General features: G+C 43.0%; 3 protein-coding genes across 5 annotated transcripts; all 3 read right to left on the bottom strand.

Moving 5' to 3' along the window:
* Positions 1–4,577: 4,577 nt before the first annotated feature.
* On the bottom strand, positions 4,578–7,965 carry LOC118359367 (E3 ubiquitin/ISG15 ligase TRIM25-like). Its single transcript, XM_035737915.2, has 4 exons — positions 7,142–7,965; positions 5,684–5,779; positions 5,342–5,575; positions 4,578–5,226 (listed from the first exon to the last, which is right to left on the bottom strand). Exons 1-4 carry the CDS (start codon positions 7,730–7,732, stop codon positions 4,984–4,986), a joined length of 1,164 nt encoding a protein of 387 aa, XP_035593808.1. The 5' UTR covers positions 7,733–7,965; the 3' UTR covers positions 4,578–4,983.
* Positions 7,966–11,379: 3,414 nt separating this feature from the next.
* Positions 11,380–16,148, bottom strand: LOC127912078 (zinc finger protein 572-like). 3 transcript variants are annotated; one of them, XM_052480760.1, is made up of 3 exons: positions 14,137–14,786; positions 13,426–14,009; positions 11,380–11,857 (listed from the first exon to the last, which is right to left on the bottom strand). In XM_052480760.1, exons 1-3 carry the CDS (start codon positions 14,318–14,320, stop codon positions 11,738–11,740), a joined length of 888 nt encoding a protein of 295 aa, XP_052336720.1. In that variant the 5' UTR covers positions 14,321–14,786; the 3' UTR covers positions 11,380–11,737. The 3 variants fall into 3 exon arrangements, with proteins under 3 accessions (XP_052336720.1, XP_052336718.1, XP_052336719.1); XM_052480758.1 differs by having other exon boundaries at positions 11,380–14,009; positions 14,137–16,148; XM_052480759.1 differs by having other exon boundaries at positions 11,380–14,009; positions 14,149–16,148.
* A 147-nt stretch (positions 16,149–16,295) lies between these two features.
* On the bottom strand, positions 16,296–23,296 carry LOC118359366 (kxDL motif-containing protein 1). Its single transcript, XM_035737914.2, has 5 exons — positions 23,054–23,296; positions 22,518–22,625; positions 21,894–22,046; positions 19,352–19,398; positions 16,296–18,760 (listed from the first exon to the last, which is right to left on the bottom strand). Exons 2-5 carry the CDS (start codon positions 22,610–22,612, stop codon positions 18,492–18,494), a joined length of 564 nt encoding a protein of 187 aa, XP_035593807.1. The 5' UTR covers positions 22,613–22,625; positions 23,054–23,296; the 3' UTR covers positions 16,296–18,491.
* Positions 23,297–23,445: the final 149 nt, after the last annotated feature.

The raw sequence follows: 23,445 nt of genomic DNA, 5'->3' as shown, positions 1-23,445 counted from the left end.
CTCTCTGGGGTGTAAAGGTAGGCCCACTCTGTCTGGGGTGGAAAGGTAGGCCCACTCTGTTTGGGATGGAAAGGTAGGCCCACTCTGTCTGGGGTGGAAAGGTAGGCCCACTCTGTCTGGGGTGGAAAGGTAGGCCCACTCTGTCTGGGGTGTAAAGGTAGGCCCACTCTGTCTGGGGTGTAAAGGTAGGCCCACTCTGTCTGGGGTGGAAAGGTAGGCCCACTCTGTCTGGGGTGGAAAGGTAGGCCCACTCTGTCTGGGGTGGAAAGGTAGGCCCACTCTCTCTGGGGTGTAAAGGTAGGCCCACTCTGTCTGGGGTGGAAAGGTAGGCCCACTCTGTTTGGGATGGAAAGGTAGGCCCACTCTGTCTGGGGTGTAAAGGTAGGCCCACTCTGTCTGGGGTGTAAAGGTAGGCCCACTCTGTCTGGGGTGGAAAGGTAGGCCCACTCTGTCTGGGGTGGAAAGGTAGGCCCACTCTGTCTGGGGTGGAAAGGTAGGCCCACTCTGTCTGGGGTGGAAAGGTAGGCCCACTCTGTCTGGGGTGGAAAGGTAGGCCCACTCTGTCTGGGGTGGAAAGGTCCCACTCCACTGGGGTGTAAATGGCCCACTCTGTCTGGGGTGGAAAGGTCCCACTCTGTTTGGGATGGAAAGGTAGGCACTCTGTCTGGGGTGTAAAGGTAGGCCCACTCTGTCTGGGGTGTAAGGTAGGCCCACTCTGTCTGCGGTGGAAAGGTAGGCATGTCTGGGGTGGAAAGGTCCCACTCTGTCTGGGGTGGAAAGGTAGGCCCACTCTGTCTGGGGTGTAAAGAGGCCCACTGTCTGGGGTGGAAAGGTAGGCCCACTCTGTCTGGGGTGGAAAGTCCTCCTCTGGGGTATAAAGACCCACTGTCTGGGGTGGAAAGGTCCCCCTGTTTGGGATGGAAAGGTAGGCCCACTCTGTCTGGGGTGTTGTGTAGTCCTCCCACTATGACATGTTGTGTAGTCCTCCCACTATGACATGTTGTGTAGTCCTCCTACTATGACATGTTGTGTAGTCCTCCCACCACAACTTATTTCACTCAGACAGTAGGATTTTTTTTTTTTTAATAATTTTTATTTTCATTTCACATTCAAATACAATTACAAATTTAGTGCATAACGTTGTACATAACATGGATACTTACAAACAGTATCAAAAAGTACCGTAACAATATAAGAATATCAAAACTCCTAAAAAAAGTGCTGTTCTGCAGAACCTGACCAGTATTATTGGCCTATATTCAAGATGAACAAGCCTCAAACAATTCTATAAATAAAAACATATACATATGCCAAAATGCACTCTGGATAAACCTCCGTGTATATCAAATATCTACAGAGGCTTAGTTTACATTTAAATTGTACCTATGTAATACAATTATATATCGGCTATAAAAACGTTTACAATGATGGGTAAATCCCTTTCCATCTCTGTTTTACTGATGCAATGCCCCCCTTATCTATTTCGAATTGTTTTCTTTTCCAAACTTCCTGTTTTATAAATTGAACCAATCCCGTCGGTGACCACTTGAAGGTGTCATTAACTGCACCACATCTGGCCTCCCAAAGTTTGGTCTTGATAAGGGACTCAGACAGTAGGATACTGCAGATGGTGATGGTCAATAACTACAAAACATAATGACTAAATACCGTAAAGATCAATTTATCAAAATGAACAACATTCTCAGTAGCAGTTACAAAAATGTTTTCTTGCAATGACTGATATAATGTTTATCTACCTTAGTTGAACAAGTCACTCTGGATGAGAGTGTCTGCTAAATGACCAACATGTAAATGTATATGTGAAAATGAACATCCCAAAATGAACTGCAAAGCACACTGGGTATTATCATTGATCTTCAAATCAAATGTTATTTGTCACAGTTGCCGAATACAACAGGGAAATCATCCAAGAAGAAGAAAAAGAAGAAGAAGGCCAAGGAGCTAGAGGGAGAATAATCTGGTTGGGAAGAAACTGTATTATATTAGGACTTTTAGTTGTTGTATCTAACAGGGCCGGACTGACTCATGTATCAGCCAGACCGTTTAAAGACTAGAGGAGGGAACACGAGACAGAGGTTATTTCAGAATGACCAGCAGCTGAAATGCTTACTTGCAAGCCCTTAACCAACAACGCAGTTTTAAGAAAATACCATCAAACAAAAAAGTAAGAGATAAGAAAAACAAATTATTAAAGAGCAGCAGTAAATAACAATAGCGGGGCTATATACAGGGGGTACCGGTGTTGAGGTAATTGAGGTAATATGTACATGTATGTAGAGTTATTAAAGTGACTATGCCTAGATAATAACAGAGAGTAGAAGCAACGTAGAAGAGGGGGGTGTTCAGGTTGCTACCCAGACTATTTGCATATGACCCTGTTTTGGGGCGGAGCTCATTAGAATAATACTTATCTGCAATTGTTCACTTTCACATTTATGTTTTAGTCATTTAATAAGCAATTATCCAGAGACTTAAAATTTGTGCATTTACCTTAAGACAGCTGTTCTAGGTGAGACATCAACCTCTCACAATCGTATCAAGTACATTTTTCCTCAATAAAGTCGCTCTGGATAAGAGCGTCTGCTAAATGACTTAAATGTAAATGTAAATGTAAAGTATTTATGAACATTTTTACATGTACATTTATATTTAGTATATTTAGTCGACACTCTCATCAAACCATAGTACTATCAGACTTCTGATACCAATGTTGTCATTGGGTGGCCAGTTTATTAGGTACACACATCTACTCCTGGGTCGGACGCTCCAGAACACCTTTAGTTCTTTATGAGAGGTGTTCAATCGTTGCTCAAATGGTATCAAGGGACCTAATGTGTGCCAGGAAAACATTCCCCACACCAGTTCTCCACCGTCAACAGACTGCACCTTTGAATCCAGGCAGGACGGGTCTATGGACTCACGCTGCTTTGGCCAAATCCTGACTCTACAATCAGCATGATGCAACAGAAACCGGGATGGAGCCACTTCTTGCTGTTTTTATCTGACAGGATGGAACCCGATGTGGTCGTCTGCTGCAATAGCCCAACCGTGACAAGGATCGACAAGTTCTGCGGTCCGAGATGCTGTTCTACACCCCACTGTTGTACTGAGACGTTATTTGTCCGTTGATGGCCCACCTTTTAGCTTGCATGATTTTTGCCATTTTCCTTCGACCTCTCATCAACGAGCTGTTTCGCCCAAAGAACTGCCGCTGACTTGGTGCTTTTTGGTTTGTCGCACCATTGTCGGTAAACCCTAGACAGCGTCATGCGTGAAAAGCCCAGGAGGGCGGCCGTTTCTGAGATACTAGATGCGAGGCTGGCACCGACGATCAGACCACACTCAAAGTCGCTTAGGTCACTGGTTTTCCCCATTATAACGTTCCACGTCCACGTGACTCACTGTCGGTAGGAGCGCTGTGGTCCAGGTACACTCCTACAGTCTGAGCAGATGGCAGGGATATCTGTCTCTTTACTACTGCGGCAGAAACAGCATGTAGATGCAGAACAGTACAACCTCTAGGACTGGTCATTACCTCCAAACCAACAGTCATTACCACTTCCTCTCCTGCTGATGACTTTATCTGAGATCAACCTCAACCCGATCCGCTCTTCCTCCCAGTAGCATGCTCCAGACAGTCACTCTCCACACAAAACCTGTTTCCAGGGGCTGAATATATGTTGATGGTTGAGATAAGGCTGAATCTTATCACTCCTGGTCAACTTTTGGTTCCCCTCAGACAGACACAGGAGTTGATATGCTGTGTTGGGATCCAATGTCAGCAGGAACCAGTCCAGGAAGAGGAAAAATGCCCTGTGCCTTGAAGAATATATTATTGACAAGTCAGTCAGCCAATCTCTGCACCCATATGTTGGCCAATCACCTCTGGCGCCCTTCCCTTGGGCATCAGGGCTGCATTCAGCACAAATAAAATGTAATGCATCATTCAATTAAATGGAAACGGTGCTGTTCTGAATGACCATTTGAAAAATTGCAAGGGGTTGGGTTGTGATTTAGGGAATGCTGTCAGCATGGCCGCTTTCCTTTAAATACACCACTTGTTGCTTCATGCCACACCCTGCCACACCCACCAAACGGAGCAGAACATTGAAGAGCCTTTTTGGGAAACGTGTCATTCAGTACAAGCCGTTACGCAACAAAGCAAGCGTTTAATTGAACTGAACGCACCCCATTTGAGTTTCTAAAAGTGAGTGGGAAATGGGCAATTTGGCATGGTTGATGCTAAATGGTATCCTTTGGATGTCCCTACACTAAACCCTAAACCTAACCCTTAACTTAACCCTAACCTTAACCTGTTCCTTTAACCGTTTAAAATGTAAGCTTCATTGGGGTGACGTCAGAGTTGGAGGTCCTAAGGATCCCACTTCGACTTTTCCAACTGGTCATATGGGAGAAGAGATTGTCTAGTCAAGTTAATGAGTGATGTGTGCGTCCACTCAACGTGAGCATTACTTGTGAGGTGTGTGCTGTACTAACATATTCATGCTACTGGTTGTTGAAAAGTCACAGTCAATCGATCAATAATATAATAATACTCTTAGCAAAGGTGTTTATCTTTAATATTTACAATCTGTAGAAACTATGAGATTAGAAAGGTTCAGAATATGAGAAATGTATATGGAAAATAGAAATGAAACTGGATGGTCTTCAGAGGTAGATGGGAGAAGTTGAGGGTAGCTGAGGGATGGGAGTAAAAACAAACAAAAGACAACTAATGTCAAATACAGTGTCTGTGAAATGTATGTATTATGTATAAGCTGGAAGTGGAAGCCTAAGTATTCTGTCCATTAGTTTACTCCAGTTAGGGGAGTGGTGGTAGGGTTTGGGGAAATTAATAAAAAAGGAAAATATATTTAAGATGAAGTTTTCAAAATATATATATGGGGTATTGGAAATGATGCAGACAATTACGCTGATATAAGTCACAATCTATCTGCAATATTAAAGCTGATTCATCCCCCGCCCCCCCCCCCCTCTCCCAAAAAACATTACAAACAAGACAATAATAAAAACAAATATTATAATCATATTATTTGATTTAAACACATCTTTCCTGGATATCCTGTCCATTTCCACCTTGCAGATCTCTTTCAGGTCAGAGACACATTTCTTCGCTTGTTCAAATGTGATACTGATGCTGGGTATGGCCTCAGATCCAGGAGTAACACAGAGAGACTGGAAACTCTATGATGTTGAGAAAGACAAAGGTTATTTGATTTCAAACACATTCCACAGGGAAAGAATGTCTAGACACAGCCATTGAAAAGCAATTTCTTTGCGACATTTAAGTTAGTGTCACCTGGAGGAAATGGATGTTATCCTCTGTGTGTGAAAGCTGCTTTAGTTCAGTATCTCTCCTCTTCAACTCAGCCACTTCCTGTTCCAGTTGCTGCAGTCGCCTTTTAGCTCGACTCACTTCAGCCTCCTCCTGGGCTCTGATCAGCTCGTTCACCTCAGAGCGCCTTCTCTCAATGAAGAGGATCAGCTCAGTTAAGGTCCTCTCACTGTCAGACAATTCCTCTTGTGCAGAGCGCTGTTAGGACAGAGGTGAGAGGGGACATTTCATCCTCCCTATTAACTTATCTCTCATCAGGACCCCAGACAGCCTGAATATTATTAAAGTATTGGTCCCATCACTCACCTTCAGAGAGTCCACAGCCTGTCTCAGCTCCTGCATCTCCTTCTCTCTCTCCTGGATTCTCAGCATGGATTTCAGACTGTTTTCCCCCATCTGCTTCTGCAGAGAAGATTATCAGACCAATAAATCACTAACTATCAGGTAGGCTACTGTGCATCTGACAAGGTACCCAGAAAGCAAAATGGCCGTAAAAAATAAAATGAATTATTATCACCACACAGAGAATTACCCCTCTGCTATAATTGGCATATTTACATATTCAAGCCTGTATCAAACTACAACACTGCCCCTTTAATTTTGACATAATCTTTCTACCTGATTGGCTTTATAAAGGTAGCTTGAAATGTAGCCTATAGATGTTGTGCTGCTGTAGGAAGCAGTGACTCTCCATTGCTGACCTATAGCTATCTATAACTGGCCTAATAACTCCCTAACTAGCAAATCATTTCAATAAATGTGCACACGAGCTTCCTGCGCTCTGACCTGGACTGATCTGAAAAGCAGACTCAATCTTGCAAAGTTAGATTTGTTTTGGTTTGTTGCATTGTAAATGTAAATGTAATGTTGATTCGATCACAGAATAAATGTTGATCTACATAGTGCAAACTAATGGGGCGGAATTCAGTGACGCTCAGTCTCTTGCATCTCTTATTTATTATTATCCTGGAGGAGCGCGGCCGGGCAAGCGCGCAGTTTAGAGGGAACATCGGTTAGTGTTAACAGTATTACTTTAGACCGTCCCCACCCGGGCGCGAACCAGGGACCCTCTGCACACATCAACAACACGAACACGAACCCACAAAGCATCGTTACCCATCGCGCCACAAAAGCCACGGCCAGAGCAAGGGGAACTACTACTTCAAGGTCTCAGAGCAGGTGAAGTCACCGATTGAAACCATATTTAGCGCGCACCGCTAACTAAGCTAGCCGTTTCACATCGGTTACCATAGCACACCTTCCACTTCGTTAATTATTTCCCATAGATCGCATAGCCCCACGTTGATTATCTATTATGTAAAATACAGTAATATATGGTGCATAATAATTTTCAGTAATGTAATACTATGTGTGTGTGGGTAATCATGTTATTTTTTGTTCCTAAATTATTTCTAATGTCTAGTATATCATTCTGTAAATCAGTGAAGTTATGATGCTAGTAATAACCCAAGCACGTTCTTATTCACGTCATGTCATTGTGTTCAGCGATTCAAGCCAAGCCCCCTCCATGTCCACCCCTCTCTGTCTCTCTCCTCACCCTTGAAATCTCTCGCCAACCTATCAGATTAGACATTTATTTATAAACATAAATACTTTACAGACAAAAGTTTTGCCACACGAACTACTTGTGATTCTCTTTATTCTTCTTACACCTATTTTCACTCACTAGTCTGGATGCCAGGCTAAAAGAGATGAACACATCTTTAAATGCATTGTGTGATATTTGACTGTTCCCATCTTTACCTGTTTCTCAGTCCTCTCTGCTGCAGCTGACACTGTATCATGGCCTTTATGTTCATCCATCACACACAGCAGACAGATACACTGCTGATCTGTACGACAGTAAACCTCCAGCAGTTTGTCATGATGAGAGCAAATCTTCTCCTGGAGTTGTCCAGTGGCATCAATCAACTTGTGTTTTTTTCCTCGGTTGAGGTCATTGTGAAGTTTGAGGTGAGTCTCACAGTAAGAGGCCAGACACATCAGACAAGACTTGAAAGCTTTGAGTTTTCTCCCAATGCAGCTGTCACACCCCACATCGAAAGGTCCAGCATAACAGTGAGCAGGAGGGGGAGCAGCCTGGAGTCCTCTGTTCTTCAGTTTCTCCACCACTTCAGCCAGCACAGTGCTCCTGTTCAGAACAGGTCGTGGTATAAAGGTCTCTCTGCACTGTGGACAGCTGTAGAAACCTTTCAGATCATCCTGATCCCAGTGTTCTATAATACAGTCCATACAGTAACTGTGTCCACAGGCAGTAGTCACCGGATCCTTCAGTAGATCCAGACAAATTGAACAGGTCATCAAATCCATATCTTCAAAATGTGCTTCTGCCATTGTGAAACACCCAGACTGAGCAGCAGATTCACAGAGATAGGTTTCGTTTCCCGGTTTAACGGTTAGTTCTGAGCAGTAGGAGTGGCTTCCCTTGAATCTGGGCTTTCTGCCTGGTTCTTTATCTGAACTGGGATATCAGACAATCTGGCCAGCAGAGGGCATATGTAGTGGAGGTCTTTGGACAACATTTACACAACACAGCCATGAAAAATAACATACAGTGATATACAGGAATGTATGTAATAATCTACAGTAATGTTATAGTGTGTTAAGACTGTCCCCCCTCCCACACAACACCACTTTCATATAGTTTTCGTGTTCTATTAAACTGAGGCACATGCTTTACATTGTTCCATCATCACTCAGTACCACAGGAGGTTTGTAGCACCTTAATTGGGGAGGACAGGTTCATAGTAATGACTGGAATGGATTTAATGGAATGGTAATTTAACTCATTAAATACATGGTTTCCAAGTGTTTGATACCATTCCATTTACTCCATTCCAGACATTGTTATGAGCCGTCCTCCCCCGGCAGCCTCCTTTATATAGTTTTAGTTTTCTATTCAACTGAGGCACATGTTTAACTTTGTTCCATCATCACTCAGTACCCATGCCTCTTTGTTGCATCATCACTCAGTACCCATGTCTCTCTGTTGCATCATCACTCAGTACCCATGTCTCTTTGTTGCATCATCACTCAGTACCCATGTCTCTTTGTTGCATCATCACTCAGTACCCATGTCTCTTTGTTGCATCATCACTCAGTACCCATGTCTCTTTGTTCCATCATCACTCAGTACCCATGTCTCTTTGTTGCATCATCACTCAGTACCCATGTCTCTCTGTTGCATCATCACTCAGTACCCATGTCTCTTTGTTGCATCATCACTCAGTACCCATGTCTCTTTGTTCCATCATCACTCAGTACCCATGTCTCTTTGTTGCATCATCACTCAGTACCCATGTCTCTTTGTTGCATCATCACTCAGTACCCATGTCTCTTTGTTCCATCATCACTCAGTACCCATGTCTCTTTGTTCCATCATCACTCAGTACCCATGTCTCTTTGTTGCATCATCACTCAGTACCCATGTCTCTCTGTTGCATCATCACTCAGTACCCATGTCTCTTTGTTGCATCATCACTCAGTACCCATGTCTCTTTGTTGCATCATCACTCAGTACCCATGCCTCTTTGTTCCATCATCACTCAGTACCCATGTCTCTTTTTTCCATCATTACTCATTACCCATGTCTCTTTGTTGCATCATCACTCAGTCAGTACCCATGTCTCTTTGTTCCATCATCACTCAGTACCCATGTCTCTTTTTTCCATCATTACTCATTACCCATGTCTCTTTGTTGCATCATCACTCAGTCAGTACCCATGTCTCTTTGTTCCATCATCACTCAGTACCCATGTCTCTTTTTTCCATCATCACTCAGTACCCATGTCTCTTTGTTCCATCATCACTCAGTACCCATGTCTCTTTGTTCCATCATCACTCAGTACCCATGTCTCTTTTTTCCATCATCACTCAGTACCCATGTCTCTTTGTTCCATCATCACTCAGTACCCATGTCTCCTTTTTCCATCATCACTCAGTACCCATGTCTCTTTGTTCTGATGGATTAGTTTCTCAATGAAGACATCTCTGTCCAACACTATTTCTCATCTTCAGCCACCATCTCTGCTTGTGTCTTATCTGATGTTGTAGTTGTGGTCATAGCTGAGTGGTTGTGGAGGTGGAGAGGCAGGGTGTGGTGGTGGTGGCAGGAGAGCTATTGACACAACATAGACTAAATACATTGTTAAACTGGATAGAGATCAAACATTTGAAAAACATCTGACAACAGTGTTATCAGGATATGTTAGGCCCTGGGACAGGAATTGCACACAACAGACAATCCTGTGATTCAAAATTGACACAAATCCACACTTGTCCTAAAAATATGTTTGTATCAGGGTCTAAGGACAGTTGAATGGAGCAGTCAGCAGTGGCTCCCGACTAGGTCTGAGCAAGGACCCCCTTTCATATTTGAATTTAGGATTTTCTTGGGGAAAACAGTAAACTTCCTACTATTCTACAGATTTTGCCATGGTGCAAAGATAAAAATGTGCCATTTTATAGTTAGTTTCATGCTGTTCTACACATTTTTCCATGAGGCTGAGATAAAATGCTGCAGGCCCTCCCACCTTGCTGGGCCTGCGGTGGGGTATGATGTGTCAATGGCAGTCTGTTTTGGAGCAGACATATGTCCAACCTTCAAAAGGAGGCTTTTTGCCTTATGGAGTGGCCTGCGACCGGGTCAGTTGGACTTATCAGATGAGAGGGCACCCGTTGAAAAATCCTCCTGGTAAAACACATCCTCCTTGATTCCTTCAGAAACGTATAGAGTCAACAATACAGGAGAGCATATAAAACTATTACAGTCATAATCATACCAATGTGAAACAGAGTCAACAATACAGGAGAACATGATATAAAACTATTACAGTCATAATCATTATCAATGTGAGAAACTCAGTGAAATGCAGCTGGATGGGCCTTCATTGATCTTTAGATGCACAGAACGCTGTATGGATTGTTGATCAGATAACTGTCAAACATGTCGATGTCTCCGATGTTTCATAACTGTGTAATGAACACTGTCAGAGGAAAGTGCAGGCAGAGCCATGTATTTAGACAAGAAACATGTCAGCAACATTTATTCTGGGAAAGTTAGTAGATAAAATGTACGATCTCTGAATAAAAAAATGTTTTGGGGGTTCATTCACCTGAATGAGGCTACCTGAGCCTGAAGGTTCATTCACCTGAATGAGGCTACCTGAGCCTGAAGGTTCATTCACCTGAATGAGGCTACCTGAGCCTGTCATACCAATTTTCCTAGAACCACTCCGCCAGGGCTCTTACCTCCTCCCTGTAGGCTGTCTCGTCGTTGTTGGTAGTCAGGCCTACTACCACTGTTGTGTCATCAACAAACTTGATTATTGAGTTAGAGATGTGAGTAGCCAATTGCTGGTCAAAACACGTAAAAAATACAATAAAAATGTACTTTCCCTCATGAAGTGGAAACTGACATCAAGCACATACACATGATAAATCGGTGTGTATAGGATTGTCTCACCTCCTGTGGACACTGGAGGGCACATAAGCACAAAGTAACCAATATGGTTAACACTACTTTAGAAACTTCAAAACAGATATAATGTGACAGTTTAACATATTGGCTAAATGTAAACCTTTAAAACAAACATGTTTTATGTATAAATGGAGGATGTGGGTTCAAATGGCTTAGTGTCATTCATAACTAATGAGCAGACTCCTGTAGCTCAGAAATCCACTACCTGCTCTCTGATAGACGGCGATGGGGAGTTCTTAGGTTCAAGCAGTAACTCACAGTGGTGGGAAAAGTATCCAATTGTCATACATGAATGAGTATAAGAAAAGATACCGTAATAGAAAATTACTCAAATAAAAGTGAAAGTCACCCAGTAAAAGACTGCTTGAGTAAAAGTCTAAAAGTATTTGGCTTTAAATATACTTATGTATAAAAAGTAAATGTAATTGCTCAAATATACTTTAGTATCAAAAGTTTTTAAAAGATATACTTTAAAATTCTTTATATATCGCAAACCAGACGGCACCATTGTATATTTTTATTTGCGGTTAGCCAGGGGCACACTCCAACACTGACACTGCAACAAACAGACAATTTAAAAACAAATAATTTGTGTTTAGTGAGTCCACCAGATCAGAGGCAGTAGAGATGACCAAGGATGTTCTCTGTTTAGTGAGTCCACCAGATCAGAGGCAGTAGAGATGACCAAGGATGTTCTCTGTTTAGTGAGTCCACCAGATCAGAGGCAGTAGAGATGACCAAGGATGTTCTCTGTTTAGTGAGTCCACCAGATCAGAGGCAGTAGAGATGACCAAGGATGTTCTCTGTTTAGTGAGTCCACCAGATCAGAGGCAGTAGAGATGACCAAGGATGTTCTCTGTTTAGTGAGTCCACCAGATCAGAGGCAGTAGAGATGACCAAGGATGTTCTCTGTTTAGTGAGTCCACCAGATCAGAGGCAGTAGAGATGACCAAGGATGTTCTCTGTTTAGTGAGTCCAGTCTGTTGGGTGTCAGGGAAAATGTATGGCATAATAAACACATAATTTTTTAAAGGATTGTAGTGGAGTAAAAGTTTTAAAAATATAAGTAGTAAAGTAAAGATACCCCCAGAAACTCCTTAAATAGTCATTTGAAGTCATTTAACTTAGTTATTTTACACCACTGGTAATTCAGTCATATATTATTCATCCAAGAGTATTGTCCTGGGGAGCATCTACCTATTGCATTCTCCATGCCACTGACACTTTCACTGATTTCACTCTGAGCTGCAAAATAGTCTAGATTTGCTTCAGAGAATGGCTGAGAGACACTGGTTGGTTCAGATTCTCTATAGTCCTCTCCGTCAGGTTGTGTTTTGATCATTTCAGTTGTAGTCCTGGGTAGAGTGTCTCTCTGTCTGTTAGAATGCACCTCTAAATGTTCTGTCTGAGGACTTTCCCCAAACACCACATTATCATGTTTCCTCCATCTTGTGACCATTGTTAATGTAACTTTGTAGGAGTTCCATAATAAACATTTTAAAAACTCTGCAATCATTGCACCTATACAGTGCTTCTGTGAGTCCTCATGTCCACTTTCAGATTGATGCCAGTACTGAATACTTTTGTATTTTCTCTCCTGTGTGAACCTTCATGTGCATTGACAGATTACCAGCAATGCTGAATCCTTGAGAAGCATCCAGCTGCAGATTATGCGGTCTGAAGCTGCCTGTCTGAGATGGTATTTTTGCATCTCATGGTATGCAGTCTGAACTCCAGCCGTAACATAGTAAACGTTTTCTTGTGTCCCTCCGTTTTGTATGACGTTACATTTCTATGTATGAATTTGTATCGGTCCCTCCAATTCGTGTGATATGAATTTAATTAATATAGGTTACAAATGTGTGGCTAACGTTAGCTAGCTGGCTACATGTCAGTAGCTCTGGTCCAGGGCGTCATGTTAAGTGTGTTAGTATCGTAGTGGTAAAAGTTGGTAGAATTTGCGGAGTATAAATTGGCTACACTAGGTGGCTACACTCGCTAGCTAGCTTTAGCTAGTAATGTTAGCTAGCTCTCTGTCAGGATTCGACATCCTGTCTCAGCTCATATGTCTCACAGCGTGTGTCCTGAGAAGGTATTTGCTGGAGCTAAAACCTATTGGAATCCTTTGCCACAATCAGGGTAGCGATATGGATAATCCTGTGTAAATTCTAGTGTGTTTTTTCAGATCACCGCTGGTGCCGAATCCTTTGCCACAATCAGGGCGATACAGTTGTTCTCCCGAGTGTCTCCGCGTGTGTCTTTTCAGACCACCGCTTGTGCTGAATCCTTGGCCACAATCACAGCAGCGATATGGTTTCTCCCCTGTGTGGATCCTCATGTGCTCTGTCAGTTTACTGTTACAGGAAAAATATTTACTACAAACATGGCAAGAAACATTAGCTGCAATGTGAGTTTGGAGATGATCTTTCTTACTTTCTGAGGACTCCATACTTTTCCCACAGACACCACATTGATGATCTTTATCCCCCGTATGGGTTTTAACATGTCTAATTAATGTACTCATGTAATTAAAAAACTTGCCACACACCTTGCAACAACAGGGAGAAGCAAAACTTTGCCTGTGTGATTTCAGATGGGACAACTGTGTGGATGTGCTGCCCATAGTAGTGATACAGGAGTTTTGCCCTTTTACCATATTTTTTCTCTTTGATTTGACGGGCTTAAAACCTCTCGCAGGTCCTCCCTTCTCCATGCCACTGACACTTTTACTGTTTTCACTCTGAGCTGCAAAACAGTCTGGATTTGCTTCAGAGAATGTCTGAGAGACACTGGTTGGTTCTGATTCTACATAGTTCTCTCGGTCAAGTTGTGTTTCGATCAGTTCAGATGTAGTACTGGGTAGAGTGTCTCTCTCTCCGTTTTCTTCCTTTTGGGTTTGATAGAGATGTGAGGGGTGAGTTGGGTACTCATCACAGTCACTTTTCACATAGGCTGGAGTGAAAGTGGAGTCTATGGTATCTGCCTCAAGCCCTTGAAGCTGCTCTTCGTCCCGACTGGTCCCGATTTCATTCGGTTCCTCTTTGATATGTGTGGGCTGTGGGTCCTCCTGCCTCAGACTGGTGTTCCACTCTTGCAGATCAGGGGGGACCTCCACTTCAGAGACAGAGAGGTCTGGTGGAAGAGAAGCAAAAGGAAGAAACTGTTAACTAATATATGCCATTTAACTCAATGCTGACTCACTTTGGCATTGCTCCTTTTGTCCAATAACATTATGATTTAGTAAGTTAGACAAACGTACCGAGTAACACACCTGCCCTGCGTAGCTTTATCTCAGGGTTAAGAACTATGTCGAGCAGCCTTTGTAGACGGACAACTTCCTCCTGATACTCTACTATAGTTTTTTCAACGACCCCGAATATCTCCTCGGCAGCATATGTTAATCTCTCGTTGAGAAAAACCCTCAACAACTGTATGTTAGACATTTTTACTTGTTAGATAACGCGAGTTGCTAGCTAACGTCTGGGTTGTTTTCGTCACTAATGTAACACCGCTGATGAATGGTTAACACAGTCACAAAGTCATAATTGTTGCTAAACTCCGCTATTTCTACAATTTATGTCATTAAAAACTTATTTTACGTGTAAGCCTTCTCTTAAATGATTACCAAAAATAACATTTTGTAGCCAATGATGCCTTTGTGGCTGAAATATCTAGTGGGAAACCGTCGTTTTCATCATGTGCAGAATCAGCGACAAAGACATCCGGTGACAATAAATCATTTGCGCTCTTGTCGTAAACGAGTAAATACATTTCTCTATCTCCACCTGCTGGAGTGGAGCGTGGCAAAGGTTTGGCTTATCAGAGGTGGAACCTGTTGAAATTGAGTTACACTGACAAAACACATCCTCCTTGATTCGTTGAGAAACATAAACAATAAAACAAAACAATGAAAGTACATCACTAACAATAGATTAAGAGCATTTGAAAAAATGTATTTAAAAAATGGTTCAGTGATAATGCTATCAACTACAAGAGCCTTATTTAAATTCAACCTGTTTGGCCTTTATAGTACTTTAGATGTGTAACACATTGTATGGATTGGTGATTAGATAACTGCCAAACATTTCAATGTCTCCAATGTTTCATAATCGTGCAAAACCGTCAGAGCACAACAAATTGGCCAGTGTTACCTAGTGTTGATTTTTCAGTGTGGATTCAGGTGTTACATTGAGACTGTAAGTGTTAAATTAACACTCAGTGGTGTAACATAACCCCAGTGTTGAGTGTGATTGTGTCAGTGTTACTCTGCGGAGAGTAAAATAGTCCCACCAAAACCACACTCATCATTATCAGATTTCCCAGCATGCTCAACTGCAGGGAGAAATTTAGCAACACAATCCCTTTAGCAACACAATCCCTTGGTTCTTCACACCTTAAAAAAGGTTGCCTTACTGTCAGAGAATGCATCTTTAAACTGTAGGTTTGCCTTTCTCAGGTTGCTCCGCAACAGTAGTTTTAGACTAATTTGCCCTTCAAATAAAGACATCTTTTCCAACTGTCATCGCTTATGTACCAATTTTCCATTGTTTCCTTTGAGTCCTGTGACTTTGGGACAGGTAAAATCCTATGCATCTGTCATTTTTTTTGGCTTTTGGGGCCATAGCCTTTCATTTGCCAAACTCTTGTATTATCTTTTGGATGGTCCAGAGTTAGTGCCGAAATAATTTCTATTTTCCTTTTGCAATATGCACATTTTTGCTTCAACTGGGCAAATAATTTCAATGCCACTTTCCTGCCTCATGTCAAACAGTGACAGGCGATCCATTTCCTTCCTCATTGTATTTTGGATTTAGCTCAACTTCCTTTTACTGTACTTTCTGATGGTTTCAACAGCAAAAAATGTGTATCGGAGATTCCCCAATAGAAGACATGAATTGACGCTTTCAAGCTCTTGCGCAGTCTTCATTTTGGTTGTCATGGCGAATGTTCAACTGGTGCATGACCTGTGGAGAACAGTAAAAGATGAAACGAGACCCAGCATTGTACAGTTTGCACCCATTTTAATTATTTGACGATTTCACTATATTCTGATGACCCACCTGGCCTGGTTTACACATGGTCCTCAGGAAGCTTTTTACAACAAGGTGCACAAATGCTAAACCCAGGTACAAATAGAGCAGGTGGGAATGTGGAAACTAAGGTCCATAAGATTAGATTCAAATGTGCATTGGTCTCAAAGTTACATCTACTGTATGAAAATCCACAAGGTGTTAACTTGTTTAGCATATAGTAATGAGCTGTGTGTTAGAAATGCTGTCTCAAAGATAATGTAGTTGTAATATTTGAATTAGTTGTAAAATCATGTAATGATGTCAGTCATAGCTGAGCATGGGCTTAGAGATGCTAGTCTAGTATTCTCGAGTGCCAGATGCATGTCAGAGTGGTACATCAAAAGCGTGAGTTGTCATGTTTTAATAATTTAACTGTTAAACAAACCAATTCATATACTTCAGCAATTCAAGTAAATACACAACATTTTCCCGATTTGATACTGATAAACACTTAGAGCTTCAGCTAGCCACTTAAAATCGAGAGATCATTTACAATGTAGCCTAGTACTTGAGCTCGAGTTATCCCAACAAAATTAAATAGCATATCTGAGAAGCAATGGAGAACAATAATACTGAATGAACTCTTCTACGGAGCAACTCACATTTTACATGTTTAAAAACAAAGTCTATTTGCGGTGTGATGTTTTCAGTAGGGTAAACCACATTTGAGGTATGTATTACTCAAAAACAAAAACATATTTTGGCAGGCCTTAACCATTGATTAAAAGCTGGCTTCCACAATAGGCTTGCCCATGCCCAGAGTTCACCATCTCATTAAAGGAGTACAATATTTCCAAGCTAAACACATAATGATAGAGAGAGACTCTCCTGTGTACACAAACAATGAATAACTGGGGGGGGCAGTCCTCCTGGGTCAGCAGTAAAGGATTCAGTTGTTCAAAACAACACCAATTCAAGTAACTTCTTCAATGCTTAGGGGAGAGTGCTGGACAAGCATATCTTCAAAAGGGATGTACATTGTACTCTTAAGAGTCTTGGCGGTTACAGGTGAACAGCAGTCAGACTTGACTAGCCAGATAGCGGGTCAAAACTCAAAAGCGAATCAATCACATTGACCTTCTGCTGCAGCTTGGGGTTTCTACACTAAATTACCAAAAGTATGTGGACACCTTATTGTCGCAAAATCATGGGCATTAATATGGTGCTGGGCCTCCCTTTGCTACAAGAACAGCATTCACTCTTCTGGGAAGACTTTCCACTAGATGATGTACATTGCTGAGGGAATTTGCTTCCATTCAGCCACAAGAGCATTAGTGAGGTCGAGCGTTGATGTTTGGCGATTAGAACTGGCTCGGAGTTGGGGTTCCAAATCATCCCAAGGTGTTCGATGAGGTTGAAGTCAGGGCTCTGAGCAGGCCAGTCAAGTTCTTCCACACCAATCTTGACAAATAATTTCAGCATGGACCTCGCTTTGTGCACGGGGGCATTGTCATGTTGAAACAGGAAAGGGCCTTTCCAAAACTGTTGGCACAAAGTCGGAAGCACAGAATCGTCTAGAATGTCATTGTATGCTGTAGTGTTAAGATTTCCCTTCACTGGATCTAAGGGGCCTAGCCCGAACCATGAAAAACAGCCCCAGACCATTATTCCTCCTCCATCAAACTTTACAGTTAGCATTATGCATTGGGGCAGGTAGCGTTCTCCTGGCATCCGGCAAACCCAGATTCTTCCGTCAGACTACAAGATATGAAGCGTGATTCATCACTCCAGAGAACGCATTTCTCCTGCTCCAGAGACCAATGGTGGCAACCTTTACACCACTCCAGCCGACGCTTGGCATTGCGCATGGTGATCTTAGGCTTGTGTGCGGCCATGGAAACCCATTTCATGAAGTGCCCAACGAACAGTTCTTGTGCCGACGTTGCTTCCAGAGGCAGTTTGGAACTCAGTAGTGAGTGTTTCAACTATTTTTAAGCGCTACGTGCTTCAGCACTCGGCGGTCCCATTCTGTAAGCTTGTGTGGCCTACCACTTTGCAACTGAGCCTTTGTTGCTCATAGACGTTCCCACTTCACAATAAGAGCACTTACAGTTGACCGGGAAAGCTCGAGCAGGGCAGACATTTTATGAACTGACTTGGAAAGGTGGCATCCTATGACGGTGCCATGTTGAAAGTCACTGAGCTCTTCAGTAAGGCCATTCTACTGACACTGTTTGTCTATGGAGATTGCATGGCTGTGTGCTCGATTTTATACACCTGTCAGCAAAGGGTGGGGCTGAAATAGCCGAATTCACTACTTTGAAGGGGTGTCCACATACTTTTGTATATAGGAGTATCTAATCTACAGCTACTGAGCCAACCCAAGGCCTAGGCCTGTGTTACAGAGGCTCTACTCTGCAGGTACTGAATAGAGCCCTAGGCCAGGCTTACGAAGGCTCTACTCCGCAGGTACTGAATAGAGCCCTAGGCCGGGTTTACGAAGGCTCTACTCCACAGGCACTGAATAGAGCTCTAGGCCTGGGTTACGAAGGCTCTACCCTGCAAGTACTAAGTAGAGCTCTAGGCCTGGGTTACGAAGGCTCTACTCTGCAGGCACCGAGTCCGGACCCTCATCCCTCAGCACGCCCATCTCAGGGCTAGGCAGGGCTGGGTCAGACGTAGGCGTGTCGGCCTGCTCCTGGGATAGGTCTTCGGAACACCGGCTCACGGTTGGGGAAATGACGTCGGGGCTTGTGTCACATGACTCTGTGCTCTGCTCCGACATGGCAGTGGTGATCGTCGCGGCAACGCTGGGCGGGATGAGATCAAACTCGTCGTCGTCCTCCTCCAGGATAGGCGACTCGTGGACGTCTATGGGGAAGAGGGAGACTCAGGGTGAGTCTCAGTCTAAAGTGGCCTCCATCTACACTCATTGTAAAAAAAAAAACAGCACCTGTCCAATTTCGTTCCCATAATTTCAGATAGAGGAAAGGAAAAGAATTAATGCAACTTAACACTATCAAGATGTACCCTCAGAGAGGCTCTGAGAAGGACTTACTGTGGTGTCTCTGGTCATGTGTGTTTTGTCCTATACTTTCTTTTTAATCGCAGCCCCTGTCCCCGTAGGAGGCCTTTTGGTAGGCCGTCAGTGTAAATAAGAATTTGTACTTAACGGACTTGCCTAGTTAAATAAAGGTTCAATTGAAAAAAAAATACAAATGAAAGTAGATTGAATTGAAACATTTAATTCAGTTACTTGACAAAGTGTGATGTGTAGTGCTAACCAAAGGGCTCTTTAGTATGTAGAATTAAGTGCAAAAATACACTCCATTGCTGTGTTTACATAATGTTGTCTCATCTTGTTAAGCCCGCAACACACAACACAAAAACACTGAAAAATGTATGATTAGCAAATACTTGTCAGCCAATGTTGCTGTCATTACTGTAAAATGTCAAACTCACTGCTGAAGGCCTCTGGGTACTGCTTGGCGATCTTGCCCTTTAACGTCCTGCGTGGACAAAATAGAACCATGAATAAATGGATTATGTTCTCATTACAGAAGGAAACCAAGGTTAGAGCAATAATTGTGTGACTACTCCCATGAGCGAGTGTTAAAATTGGACTTGGAGAGTGATTGACTGAAAGGTCCCATTCATAGTCGGTATAAAGTTCGCTTAGAGGAAATCTACAATCCACTAAGAGTATAGATAATCCAATAAGCCAAGGGTTTGTTAAACAACCCCTTGCCCCTTATACTTGGAACTTCATGCACAGTGCATTTGGATTCAGAGCCCTTGACTTTTTCCACATTTTGTTATGTTACAGCCTTATTCTAAAATGGATTACATTTTTTTTGCCCCTCACCAATTTACATACCCCATAATGACAAAGCGAAAACAGGTGAGATATTTATGCAATTTAAAAAATAAAACAGAAAAAACTTATTTACCTAAGTAAATAGAAACCGGTGCATCCTGTTTCCATTGATCATCCTTGAGATGTTTCTACAACTTGGAGTCCACCTGTGGTAAATTCTATTGATTGGGGCCACAGTGTCTCATGTCCCCTCCTGTCTCAGCCTCCAGTATTTATGCTGCAGTAGTTTGTGTCGGGGGGCTAGGGTCAGTTTGTTATATCTGGAGTACTTCTCCTGTCCTATTCGGTGTCCTGTGTGAATCTAAGTGTGCGTTCTCTAATTCTCTCCTTCTTTCTTTCTCTCTCTCGGAGGACCTGAGCCCTAGGACCATGCCCCAGGACTACCTGACATGATGACTCCTTGCTGTCCCCAGTCCACCTGGCCATGCTGCTGCTCCAGTTTCAACTGTTCTGCCTTACTACTATTCGACCATGCTGGTCATTTATGAACATTTGAACATCTTGGTTATGTTATAATCTCCACCCGGCACAGCCAGAAGAGGACGGGCCACCCCACATATGCTCTCTCTAATTCTCTCATTCTTTCTCTCTCTCGGAGGACCTGAGCCCTAGGACTGTGCCCCAGGACTACCTGACATGACTCCTTGCTGTCCCCGGTCCACCTGACTGTGCTGCTGCTCCAGTTTCAACTGTTCTGCCTTGTTATTATTCGACCATGCTGGTCATTTATGAACATTTGAACATCTTGGCCATGTTCTGTTATAATCTCCACCCGGCACAGCCAGAAAAGGACTGGCCACCCCACATAGCCTGGTTCCTCTAGGTTTCTTCCTAGGTTTTGGCCTTTCTAGGGAGTTTTTCCTAGCCACCGTGCTTCTACACCTGCATTGCTTGCTGTTTGGGGTTTTAGGCTGGGTTTCTGTACAGCACTTTGAGATATCAGCTGATGTACGAAGGGCTATATAAACAAATTTGATTTGATTGGAAATTATTTGGAAAGGCACTCACCTGTCTATATTAGGTCCCACAGTTGACAGTGCATGTCAGAGGAAAAACCAAGCCATGAGGTCGAAGGAATTGTCTGTAGGGCTCCGAGACAGGATTGTGCCGAGGCACAGATCTGGGGAATGGTAGCAAAAAATGTATGCAGCATTGAAGGTCTCCAAGAACACAGTGGCTGCCATCATTCTTAAATGGAAGAAGTTTGGAACCACCGAGACTCTTCCGAGAGCCCGGCCAAACTGAGCAATCATGGGAGAAGGGCCTTGGTCAGGGAGGTGACCAAGACCCCAATAATCATTGACAAGAGCGCCAGAGTTCCTCAGTGAAGATAGTTGTCCTTCTGGAAGGTTCTCCAATCTCTGCAGCACTCCACCAATCAGGGCTTTAGGGTAGTGACCAGACGGAAGACACTCCTCAGTTAAAGGCACATGACCACCCGCTTTGACTTTGCCAAAAGGCACCCAAAGGACTCTGACCAGGAAACAATATTCTCAGTCTGATGAAACCAAGATTGAAATCTTTGGCCTGAATGCCAAGCATCACGTCTGGAGGAAGCCTGACACCATCCCTACGGTGTAGGATAGAAACTCCCCAAATACAGGTGTGCCAAGCTTGTAGTTTCATGCGTAAGAAGACTTGGGGCTGTAATCGCTGCTTCAACAAAGTACTGATGTAACGGATGTGAAACGGCTAGCCTAGTTAGCGGTGCGCGCTAAATAGCGTTTCAATCGGTGACGTCACTTGCTCTGAGACCTTGAAGTAGTGGTTCCCCTTGCTCTGCAAGGGCCGCGGCTTTTGTGGAGCGATGGGTAACGATGCTTCGTGGGTGAATGTTGTTTATGTGTGCAGAGGGTCCCTGGTTCGCGCCCGAGTATGGGGACGGTCTAAAGTTATACTGTTACACCGAGTAAAGGGTTTGAATGTTTTTTTTTTGTAATAAGTTTGCAAAAATTTCTAAACCTGTTTTCAGATCTACAGAAATGTTTAGGGGGTAAGGCTTGGTTATTTTTGTAGAGAATTGTGATGCTAGAGGCCGGGGCTATAGGTAGTCCATTATCTTACGTAGAATGAGGACATCTGTGGAAAGACAATGGGGGTTGCCTAGTATTAGGCCAGGTCCTTCACCTGATTCTCCTAAAGATGCTGTCCAAGTCTTTCTTCATCTCCACCAGGGTGCGCGTGTGAAGCAGGAAGTGTTCATTCATCTGCAGCAGCCGCACGTTGGACAGCCCGTTGAAGTTGATTAGCATCTCATTGGTCTTCTCAAAGCGGTCCAGCCTGGAAGAGGAGCAAATAATGAGCGAGATAAATAGGCTTAAATGTTTTATTTACCTTTATTTAACTAGTCAGTTAACAACAAATTCTTAGTTTCAATGACAGCCTAGGAACAGTGGGTTAACTGCCTGTTCAGGAGCAGAATGACAGATTTGTACCTTGTCCGCTCGGGGGTTTGAACTTGCAACCTTCCGGTTACTAGTCCAATGTTCTAGTCCAACACTAACCACTAGGCTACCCTGGTGTTAAATTTGTATCGAGCTGTGGCAAAGCTGTGCCTATTTTGCCATAGTCTACCCACACTGACTGCTAACCAATGTTGGGTTGTATTTGACTAACAAATCACAGTGAGTGCAAGGCCACCCATCAATCAAGACCCCCTTGCATACAGAGTCAGCCCTCTATGTGAGAAATATCAATACATCCAGCAGATGTACAATGTGGACTGTGCTGTAGTTCAGACTTGTCACTCACATGTGCCTTTGGGCTTGGATGATGGCGTTGACATCCTCCGCGTTTACCATACTGAGCATTCTGTTACAGAACATTCCAGAGGCTGTGGGTTCCATGGTGCTGGTGATACTGGAAAGCAATTGGAAAATAAATGCTACACCATCAAGTGCTAATACATGAATGTCAAACAACTAGGCTAGCTAGCTATGCGTTTATCACCAAATAAACCAAGATAGCGAACAAATGAGCCTGTTGTGGTCAAGAAATGCTTATGGACATTGGCAAGATGCAAGGCTCATTAGGCGTCATCTAGAAATAAATGTTTGTTTAGCCAGATAGCTAACCATGTAAAAATATGTCGTTCTGCCCATGAACAAGGTAGTTAACCCACTGTTCCTAGGCTGTCTTTGTAAATAATGTGTTCTTAACTGACTTGCCTAGTTAAAGGTAAAAAAAAATCAACTTAAAAAACGTTAGCTGGTGCAGAATACTAGCTAACGTTACCTAAGTAGAAAGACAGACCATAGACAAGCTACGTTAGCTAACATAACACTTACGACAGGTTCCAAACACGTTAGTTATATCCGTGAATTTTCTTCAACACTTGAACGGAAATATACACGTTTACATTAAGCTATTGTCAGTCACTTCCATAACTGAAGCTAACTGCAATTTAGCAGGCTGTGGCAGAGAAACATTTCTTAGTTTGGGGAAACCGAACGCTACGCCGCACTTCAGTGCTGTGAAAAATGTTTATCACATGACAGCAAATGCATGTCAGTCATTTCCGGTGGGAAACTAAAGCTTGTTTAAATATATAATTTGTGGTGTTGAATTTACGAATTGTTTAAAATTATGTAGGGTTTTTCCGATCTATTGGGCGAGTATAAGTGTTTATGCCGCGTTCAAGACAACTCGGAAATATCCGACTTGGAAACTCGTATAAAAT

Source organism: Oncorhynchus keta, chromosome 26 (genome assembly GCF_023373465.1).
Source record: "Oncorhynchus keta strain PuntledgeMale-10-30-2019 chromosome 26, Oket_V2, whole genome shotgun sequence".
Classification (NCBI taxonomy): Eukaryota; Metazoa; Chordata; class Actinopteri; order Salmoniformes; family Salmonidae; genus Oncorhynchus; species Oncorhynchus keta.
Note: the sequence above shows the minus strand (reverse complement) of the source record. Positions and strands in the feature narration are given on the sequence as shown.

Coding starts and splice junctions, on each gene's coding strand:
- LOC118359367 (XM_035737915.2), bottom strand. CDS start 7,732: ATGGCAGAAGCACATTTTGAAGATATGGATTTGATGACCTGTTCAATT. Junction 5,780..7,141: donor CAGAGAGGACTGAGAAACAG/GTAAAGATGGGA, acceptor TCTTCTCTGCAG/AAGCAGATGGGGGAAAACAG. Junction 5,227..5,341: donor ATAACATCCATTTCCTCCAG/GTGACACTAACT, acceptor TCAACATCATAG/AGTTTCCAGTCTCTCTGTGT.
- LOC127912078 (XM_052480758.1), bottom strand. CDS start 14,320: ATGTCTAACATACAGTTGTTGAGGGTTTTTCTCAACGAGAGATTAACA. Junction 14,010..14,136: donor CAGGGCAGGTGTGTTACTCG/GTACGTTTGTCT, acceptor CTCTTCCACCAG/ACCTCTCTGTCTCTGAAGTG.
- LOC118359366 (XM_035737914.2), bottom strand. CDS start 22,612: ATGGAACCCACAGCCTCTGGAATGTTCTGTAACAGAATGCTCAGTATG. Junction 19,399..21,893: donor AGCATCTTTAGGAGAATCAG/GTGAAGGACCTG, acceptor TTGTCCACGCAG/GACGTTAAAGGGCAAGATCG. Junction 18,761..19,351: donor GTACCCAGAGGCCTTCAGCA/GTGAGTTTGACA, acceptor TCTTCCCCATAG/ACGTCCACGAGTCGCCTATC.